Below are 9,595 nucleotides of genomic sequence, written 5' to 3'. Positions count from 1 at the left end.
CTCAAGAGTCTAGACCGTGACTAAACTGTACACGTACTACGTACGAACGTTTCCTCATTTGTTTTTTACTTCCAAATTGTCACTGTTCTAATTTTTCAATTCTGTTCTCCATTCTCATTTTCATTATCAGTTAGGAAAAGACACACAGAGACACATGCAGGCTAAGAGCAGTAAATGACGAAAGCTTCCATGTAGATTTCTTCAACTGTGGAAGTGACATGATCCCTCTCACTCTATAAATTGATTCCTGCTGCTAAATTAAACTAAAATACAAAGCCTAGGATCATGTGATAAGCTTTCATGGTGCGCTTTTAATCAAATGTGCAATCTACCATTTTATGACTCAAATGTTAACAGAATTCTATTATAGATGTAAGCTATTGGGCATGTGAAATGACCTTATTCTGCTGGTTTTCTTTCATTTTTATAGGTTTTTTGGCATTTAGCTTTTATTTACAATTAGAGTTTTAGCTAATTCTACTTTTTAAAATTATAAAAAGAAAAAATTAGGGTTACATTTCTAGTCCCCTAAAATAGTAAATTATTGTTTTTGGTTCCCCTTTAAATTTTTCATTGATTTTGGCCCCTAAAATAGTGAATTACTAATTTTGGTCCATCAATCAATCTTTGTGACAGTTTAAACTGTCACTAACACATTTTGTGGAACCGTCACAAATGTGTCAGTGGCGAACAAACCGTCACAAAAATGGATGAAAAGACAAAGAATAAATAATTCACTATTTCATGGGGACCAAATTCAACAGAAAAATTAAAGATGGGCCAAAATCAATTCATCACGATTTTAGGGGAATCAAAAAAAATATTTAACCTAAAAGTTATACATTGAAGTGATTTCGCACATGTAACAAGATGTTTTTATTTCAGTTAAATATGTCTTAAATCCCCGTATAATATGGGCTATTCAATTTGGTCCATCCAAAAAATTAATTAAATAGATGAATTAGTGCATTTTGTGACAGTTAAAACCTAAATGCATTTTGGGAGTAATGAACAAAAAGCGGCCGCAAGATGAACGATAGAAAGCTATGGAATATTTAATTTGGAAGAGTTTAATGAATATGCATTGTCAGAGTAAAACTGTTTTACACTGACAACAAATTAAAACATGCCACGTAGGTGGAATAATAACTTTAACATTAAATTTAAATTAAAACAAAAATACATTTGCTGATATGACATAATTCATCAATTGGGTGATTGTGTAAACAAAGTTTATACTGACGGTGGACACATTAAATTCTATTTGGAAACTAAAATCTGTGGAATTTGTTGGAGTGATCAAATTTCATTTCCATTTTATAGGGACTAAAAACATGTTTAATCTTTTTATTTTTTGAGTTAGATTAATCAAAATATCTAATTTCTTATATAGTGGTGCATTTAGCTTCATGATGTTGGGGTTGATTGCAATGTAAGTCTCACATTGCTAATGTAAGTCCCAAAACACCAAAGATGTAGTACCTGAAAACACTTTAAGTTTATATTTGTGTTTTCTTTTTCTCTTATGCTCTTGTTTTAGAGCATTGTGAGATGTAGTTCAAATATTTACTTTGGAGAGTGTGGGTGTACTGGGGTTATGGGGTGGTTGAGAGTGAAGTCTATGTGTTGTAACAATTTTCACATAGTGTTTATTCTCTGGTTGTCGGTTTTGACAACGAACGTGGTTTTTTCTCCGGTTTTAGAGTTTCCACGTTATATTCTTGTGTTGTTGATTGCGCTCCTGGTTTATTTTACTTATTCAGCTGTGTTATTTCCTAACACATGAGTTTATCATGAATTCAGTGGTGCATTTTATCTTTTTGAGTTAGCTGCATTCTAGTTACTTATATAGTGGTGCATTTTATCTTATATAAATAAAACTTCACGCAATCTCAACTATCAACCTCAGTTTATCATGAATTCAGATGGAAAACATGCCCTTAAACATGATTTTCTTATTAAATTGTGCATGACTAATTTTGTGTTTCTTTTGGTGAAGCATTCTTGTCTTGATGGAATGATCAGAATACTATGGTAATAATAGCCATAAAAACCCTTTGCTAGTACGCAATTAGCTTTTCTGGCTGTCTTTCTCTTATAATCACCTATTCCTTGTCCCTTGCAACACAAATTAATCCCTTTGTCGCCTACCATTTTAGCTGATATCTCTATACATTCTGGTCCCAAGTCATCCCTATCATGAGTTTTTTAAGGACGTTACAAATCAGTATAACTGTATCAGTGCACATTTATATACACAGTCAAAAATCATAGTAAGTGGAAATCACAGTTGACAAAAGAAACTTCTTTTAACTTTTATGTTTGTCCACTATGAATATATTTTTACCATGATTTTCTATCTTCTATCGTTTAGCATGTTTGTGTCTTAGGTATTTTATGGGGGAAAAAAGATTTAATCTTTAAATAAAGAGTAAATCTGTTTAGAAGCTTGCAAATTGCAATGTAAATGTCCAACTACTATTATCAAAAAGGGTAAATTAATCGCCTCCATACCAAACTTAATTATAGTATAATCTTGACGAATTGTGAATATATTAGTGTAGTATTAAGACTCAAGGAATTGGTAACAGTGAGGAACAATAAAGATAGTGAAACATATGATTCAGAGGAAGAAAAAGATGTTGGATGGCAGTATGCACAGGACAGTAACAAATTGGCACAGGACAGTAACAAATTGGGATTGGGATGATTGTGCTTCAAGCTTTATATCTTAAGATACACTTTAATAAAATTAATGATACAAAGTACTAATTCCCCATCATCATAGTATTGCTTTAGTGAAGTCAAACTGTGCTGAAAAAGCGACAAAATTTAAGCATATTCGGTGTTTAAATATAGTATTAGATTAGTTAAACATCAACAATGAACCCATCATTGTATAACATTCTTTTCATTTTATGCTTTGAAATTGATAAAACTATATTCTTGAATTTCAAACAATCGCGCCAATTCGGCCACAGCATATACTTACATTATTTTTCTGCGATTTTATACTATTTCTTATGACATTTATGGTATCTATAAATCCATTGTCAATTACTATCTTTACTAAAAAGAATGGGTTGGTTCGGGTCAGATCACCACCACGATCATGTTATTGAAACCACAAATTGCTTATAGAAGTATTTATGGATCGTTCACTAACACAACCCTCACATCGGGCACTAGGTATGTTGATGCTAACTAACTAAACATGCAAAATACTAAATTATGACACCAATTAATACTGATGACCTTTCATTAGTTATGTAAATTTATAATAGAGTTATTCTATACAATAAAAAATGACGTTTTAGATGTATTCTTTGTTATATTTAGAAATTGTGAAGTCCTCAAGTTATCTAAAACCAATTAAGTTCACAGTTTTACTTACTTAACAACAAATCATAATCAACTTATATTTAGTTTAAGTGATATATGTTTGATTCATCTTAAATAAGATATGGAATCCAAGTTTTGTATTTGGAAAAAAATTATAGCAAACTAAAACCATCATAATGTGGGCATTGCTATAACGTATAAAATAAGGACAAATGATTTAATATGTACCCATCCCTAGATTGCAGTCCGGGGGATAAACTATGATTGCTTAAGAAAGCTAAATTTTGGAAAATAGTATGTGATTTATTTGGAACCAGTTTGATGTATTTACCTATGGGAAATGCGTTGCTTGCACAAGTTTGTTAAAAACCAATTATAAGGACAGAAAGAGATTGGGCTATATGATCCTTTTGTTGCTTGCCAATGACAAGTTGTCATTGTTTGTCTGGTTTGAGATTTTCATCTGTTTAAACTGAAAAAATTAGGTGATTTTGTTCTTCTTGCATCCAATACAGTCCAAATAATGTTTTAATGATCTCATAAATTTGGTCCCAAAATCTTGTCATTACAAAGTATAGGGTGAATTATTTATTTAGATATGCATATATGGGCATTGATTGGGATTATGCAGACATACTGGTATTAACAAATGTAGAATATTTGTGGTCCATACTTGGTTTGGACAAGGTTCCCACCTGAATCTCTATGCTGGAGCCAAGCCAAGGAATGAAAGACAGAGCCAAAAACCCTATAATACCACCCTAAAGGAAAAATAAAGCACAAAGTAAAGCCTCAATACATATATAATTAAGAGAAACTAAAGAAAATTAAAGGAATAGAAAATGGGTTTGTTTTAAATAGTAGTTTGGGGAATATGGTGGGAAATTAAGATTCTTTCTCGGATCCTGTGAGAAACATTGCCACTATTCTTACACATGTATATGTATCAATTTGTTAGCCAAAGATAAAGGAAACAAGGGAATGATGAAAAGTGGTAGCAAAAGAAAAGGAGAAAAGAATTCAAAGAAAATTGTAGGTATGAATGGGGATATCAGACAAAAGTAGAATACACTGAGCTGAGGTAAGAGAAAGGAAACTAGATAGAGAAAGTGAGGTGATGTTAGGAGCTTCAAATAAAGGGACCGTAGAGGGATGAGGGTACACAAATGGAGGTATATAGAAGATGAAGTGAAAGAGGTAGCTGTTAGTCACACACACTCTCTCTCTCTATCTATCTATCTATCTTTCATTCTTTCATGTCTACCACCAACAAAACCCACTGAAGCAAATTATCATCATGAAACTCCCTCTGCACCCTGCACTCCAAAAAAGTGATTGCCTTCCTCATCAAAACCTTCCTTCCCTTAAATTTACCTCTCTCAACACCCTCCTCTTCTCATCCCAAATCCCCACCACCCCAAAACCATGAAACCTTTCCTTTTCTTTCTCACATTCACATTCTTTTGCTGCCAAACACACCTAGTTAACTCTGCTGCTACAACAATTCTGCCCCTCCAACTCATCACCTTGCTCTCCATAAAGTCCTCCCTCATAGACCCTCTCAAGAACCTCCATGACTGGGACCCCTCCTCCACCTTCTCCTCCAACTCCAATTACCAAGACCCAATTTGGTGTTCATGGAGAGGCGTCACATGCCACTCGAAAACAGCACAAATCACCTCCTTAGACCTCTCTAACCTCAACCTTTCAGGCACAATTTCAGGCCAAATCCAACACCTATCATCCTTGAACCACTTGAATCTCAGTGGGAATAACTTCGGTGGAACTTTCCAAGTAGCAATTTTTGAACTTGCCCAGCTTAGGATTCTAGACATTAGCCACAACTCCTTCAACTCAACCTTCCCACCCGGAATATCCAAGTGCAAGTTTTTGAGGGTCTTCAATGCTTACAGCAACAGCTTCACTGGCCCTCTACCTCAGGAACTAACCAGGCTCAGGTTCCTGGAACAGCTCAACCTCGGAGGAAGTTACTTCAAGGGAAGCATTCCACCAAGTTATGGCACCTTCCCTAGACTCAAGTTCCTATATTTGCACGGTAACCTATTAGAAGGTCCACTACCACCCCAACTAGGACAGTTATCAGAGCTACAACACTTGGAAATTGGATACAACCCATCATACTCAGGAACACTGCCAGTAGAATTGTCAATGCTGTCCAATTTAAAGTACTTGGATATTTCAGCTTCTAACATCTCAGGACCCTTGATCTCAGAACTTGGGAACTTGACCATGCTTGAAACACTGTTGCTCTTCAAGAATCACTTCACTGGTGAAATCCCATCAACCATAGGCAACTTGAAATCCCTGAAAGCTCTTGATTTGTCAGACAATGAACTCACAGGGCCAATTCCATCACAAGTTTCCATGCTGAAGGAACTAACCATACTGAGCCTCATGGACAACAAGCTAACAGGTGAAATACCACAGGAAATTGGAGACTTACCAAACCTTAACACTCTCAATCTCTTCAACAACTCACTCACAGGAACCCTGCCACAACAATTAGGCTCCAATGGGTTGCTATATAAACTAGACGTCTCCACAAACTCACTCCAAGGTCCAATTCCTGCAAATGTGTGCAGAGGCAACAACCTAGAGAAGCTCATCCTCTTCAACAACAAATTCAGCAACATTCTTCCGCCATCCCTTTCCAACTGCGCCTCACTCACCAGAGTTCGCATCCAAAACAACCACCTCAATGGTTCCATCCTTCCAGAGCTCACCCTCCTCCCTAACCTCACTTTCCTTGACATTAGCAACAACAACTTCCAAGGTCAAATTCCTCCACAACTTGGGGACAACCTTCAGTACTTCAACATCTCCGGTAACTTACTCATTCTATGTGTGTTTAGATTTTCGTTAAATCGAACATAAATTCATGTTGAGTTCGAACTTCGAACTTCGAACTCAACATGCTGAAATATTGCTTCTCGTAACTTGTGATACCTGAAATCATGTGTACATTGCAAATGCACTAGTATATATGAATTGAAATTTGAAACAATGATATGATAATGGTACAATTAACTTAATTAATTCAACTTGTTCAAATTATAAACTATGATTGGCTTGTTGAATGAATGCATTAATTAATTATTATTAACACTGAATTTGAACAGGTAACTCCTTCCAAAGTCACTTACCCAGTAACATATGGAACGCGAGCACCCTTCAGGTTTTCTCCGCCGCGTCGGCGAAGATCACCGGCGAGATTCCCGATTTCATAGGGTGCCAGACGATTTACAACATTGAATTGCAGGGGAACTCCATGAACGGTAGCATCCCTTGGGACATTGGTCATTGCCAGAAGCTGATTCGTCTGAATCTGAGCAGAAACTCGCTCACCGGAATCATCCCTTGGGAAATCTCGACCCTCCCTTCCATCACCGACGTCGATCTCTCCCACAACTCCCTCACCGGAACCATACCTTCCAACTTCAACAACTGCTCCACTCTCGAGAATTTCAACGTCAGCTTCAACTCCCTCACCGGCCCCATTCCTTCCTCCGGCATCTTCCCCAGCCTCCACCCTTCCTCCTACTCCGGCAACCAGGACCTATGCGGCGACCTCCTCGCCAAGCCCTGCGCCGCCGGAGAGAACGAGCTCGAACACAACCGCCAGCAGCCGAAGCGGACCGCCGGCGCAATCGTGTGGATCGTCGCGGCGGCGTTCGGGATCGGCCTCTTCGCTCTCATCGCCGGAACCCGCTGCTTCCACGCCAACTACAACCGCCGGTTCGCCGGCAGTGACGGCAACGAGATCGGACCGTGGAAGTTAACGGCGTTTCAGCGGTTGAATTTCACGGCGGAGGACGTGCTAGAATGCTTGTCCATGTCAGATAAAATCTTAGGGATGGGGTCCACTGGAACTGTTTATAGAGCGGAGATGCCAGGTGGCGAGATCATAGCCATTAAAAAGCTTTGGGGGAAGCACAAGGAAGGCATCATCCGACGGAGGAGAGGGGTTCTGGCTGAGGTGGATGTATTAGGGAACGTGAGGCACAGGAACATAGTGAGATTGTTAGGGTGTTGCAGCAACAGGGAAAGCACGATGCTGCTGTATGAGTACATGCCGAATGGGAACCTTGATGATTTGCTGCATGGGAAGAATAAAGGAGATTATCATAACGTGGTTGGTGCTGATTGGTTCACTAGGTATAAGATTGCACTGGGTGTGGCACAGGGAATCTGCTACCTTCACCATGACTGTGATCCAGTCATCGTGCATAGGGATCTGAAACCTAGTAACATTTTATTGGACGGTGAGATGGAGGCCAGAGTGGCAGATTTTGGGGTTGCCAAGTTGATTCAAACGGATGAGTCCATGTCTGTAATTGCTGGATCCTATGGTTACATTGCTCCAGGTCAGTACCTTATTCTTGTTTATAACTTTTTTTTTATCAAAGCTTAGTTTGCATTTATAATTTTTTTTAGTAGCTTTGGAATTATGATTTTTTTTTTGAAATGGCTTTGGAATTATGATAAGAGTTCACCAATAATTTCTGATAACATAACTCTGCCAGTAAAATATATTATTCTGCCTTAAGAACTCGGATGAACACTTCTATACAAGATACGATGATTTTTTTATATAATTAGAGCCTCATGATAAATGTTAAGGCAAGGATTGTGCGATTATAATGATGTGCATGAGAGAGAATTATGTGATTACATTTATGTGAGGGAGGAGGCCTACTAATGAGGTTAGAGGAGATGGATCTAGACAACGATCTTCAACGGCTAGCTGACTTGCTGCTCACGTGTCTTATTTCGAGTTGGGTCAGAGTTCTTTTGGTCGTCCTAATACCTCTCGGTAGGTGGAAAACCACATAATGGTCCAATAAGTTATTTAGATGAATATATTTCTAATAGAGTGGAAAATTAAGTGATTTTGAAATATTTAAGGGTGAAACCAAATATGCAATTTAGTGTCACACGTAGACTCAAATGTGAATTGACATTTAGGTCAACTAAAATCTAAACCTAAAGTATATTGTTTGTTAGTCATGAACTTTCACTGGATTGGTGATTATTGTAAACCTTGTTGGGGATGGGTTAAAAGAGAGATCATTGACTCGTGAACAAAATGAATTATGGATAGAGTGAGTGAGGATGATGGTACAAAGTGATAAATGGGAACGCAGAACAAAACTTTGAAGGCTATGGAGGCGGTAGGAACCTTTGCTGGCCAATTTTTGGTGCATGTGAGGGAAGGAGCACTATTGCGCATGACCAAAAGGCTTTTCCTTTATTTTCACTTTCACAAGCTGCTTTTTTCTTGATGATCTCAAATATCTAAGGGCCCCACCGAGGATATTGTCAATTATCATAACTACTTTGAATGATGGGGATGTTGACTTTGGTTTTAATTAATCAAACCGTGAAGGATTTGAATAATGTTAATGCTATGGTCTTGTCTTATTATGGTACTAATTAAGTACTATTTAATTGCTGTACTTTCATTACTAAGGTTTTGTTTGATTCTTTGCAGAATATGCTTACACACTTCAAGTTGATGAGAAGAGTGATATTTACAGCTATGGGGTGGTGTTGATGGAGATTTTATGCGGAAAACGTTCGGTGGATGCAGAATTTGGCGATGGAAACAGCATTGTGGACTGGGTTAGGTCCAAGATCAAGAACAAAGATGGCGGCATTGATGATGTGTTGGATAAGAATGCCGGGGCCGGGTGTGCTTCCGTAAGGGAGGAGATGATACAAATGCTTAGGATTGCATTGCTCTGCACAAGCAGAAACCCTGCAGATAGGCCTTCCATGAGAGATGTTGTGTTGATGCTGCAAGAGGCCAAGCCAAAGAGGAAATTGCTTGATAGTGTTGTTGTAGGTAGTGACAATGTTGTGGGTAGTGGCGGTGGTGGTGATATTCCTTTGCCACAAAAGCCAATTGTGGAAAGCTGATTAATCTGTTTATATGATTGAAGTGGGGTTTTTTTTTTTTTTTTTTTTTTTTTGATATTTTCCTTATTGTGGGGGGATTGGTATAGGAGAAAGTGATTTTCTATTTTTACTTTTCAATGGAATTTCAAGTGTTACTTTGTCATTGGTTTTTCATTATTATGTCTGTTTGCTAATGCTTATATATATATTAGAATTAACTATTAAATTGGTGTATGTGTTTGTAAACCAGTTCAATTTTCGTCCCTTGTCGTAAAAAAAGTTTGATTATTATTCATGTGTTTAGAGAAATGTTGACATTAGTCATCGTTCGAGG

General features: G+C 37.6%; 1 protein-coding gene across 1 annotated transcript; it reads left to right on the top strand.

Moving 5' to 3' along the window:
• The first annotated feature begins 4,439 nt into the window (after positions 1 to 4,439).
• On the top strand, positions 4,440 to 9,487 carry LOC130747944 (leucine-rich repeat receptor-like protein kinase TDR). Its single transcript, XM_057601002.1, has 3 exons — positions 4,440 to 6,187; positions 6,483 to 7,727; positions 8,855 to 9,487. Exons 1-3 carry the CDS (start codon positions 4,768 to 4,770, stop codon positions 9,280 to 9,282), a joined length of 3,093 nt encoding a protein of 1,030 aa, XP_057456985.1. The 5' UTR covers positions 4,440 to 4,767; the 3' UTR covers positions 9,283 to 9,487.
• The last annotated feature ends 108 nt before the right edge of the window (positions 9,488 to 9,595 follow it).

Source organism: Lotus japonicus, chromosome 3 (genome assembly GCF_012489685.1).
Source record: "Lotus japonicus ecotype B-129 chromosome 3, LjGifu_v1.2".
Lineage (NCBI taxonomy): Eukaryota > Viridiplantae > Streptophyta > Magnoliopsida > Fabales > Fabaceae > Lotus > Lotus japonicus.
Note: the sequence above shows the minus strand (reverse complement) of the source record. Positions and strands in the feature narration are given on the sequence as shown.

Excerpts from the sequence above, each read along its gene's own strand:
- LOC130747944 (XM_057601002.1), top strand. The coding sequence starts at position 4,768 with ATGAAACCTTTCCTTTTCTTTCTCACATTCACATTCTTTTGCTGCCAA. Across the intron at positions 6,188-6,482 it reads TCAGTACTTCAACATCTCCG|GTAACTCCTTCCAAAGTCAC; the intron begins GTAACTTACTCA and ends GAATTTGAACAG. Across the intron at positions 7,728-8,854 it reads CTATGGTTACATTGCTCCAG|AATATGCTTACACACTTCAA; the intron begins GTCAGTACCTTA and ends GATTCTTTGCAG.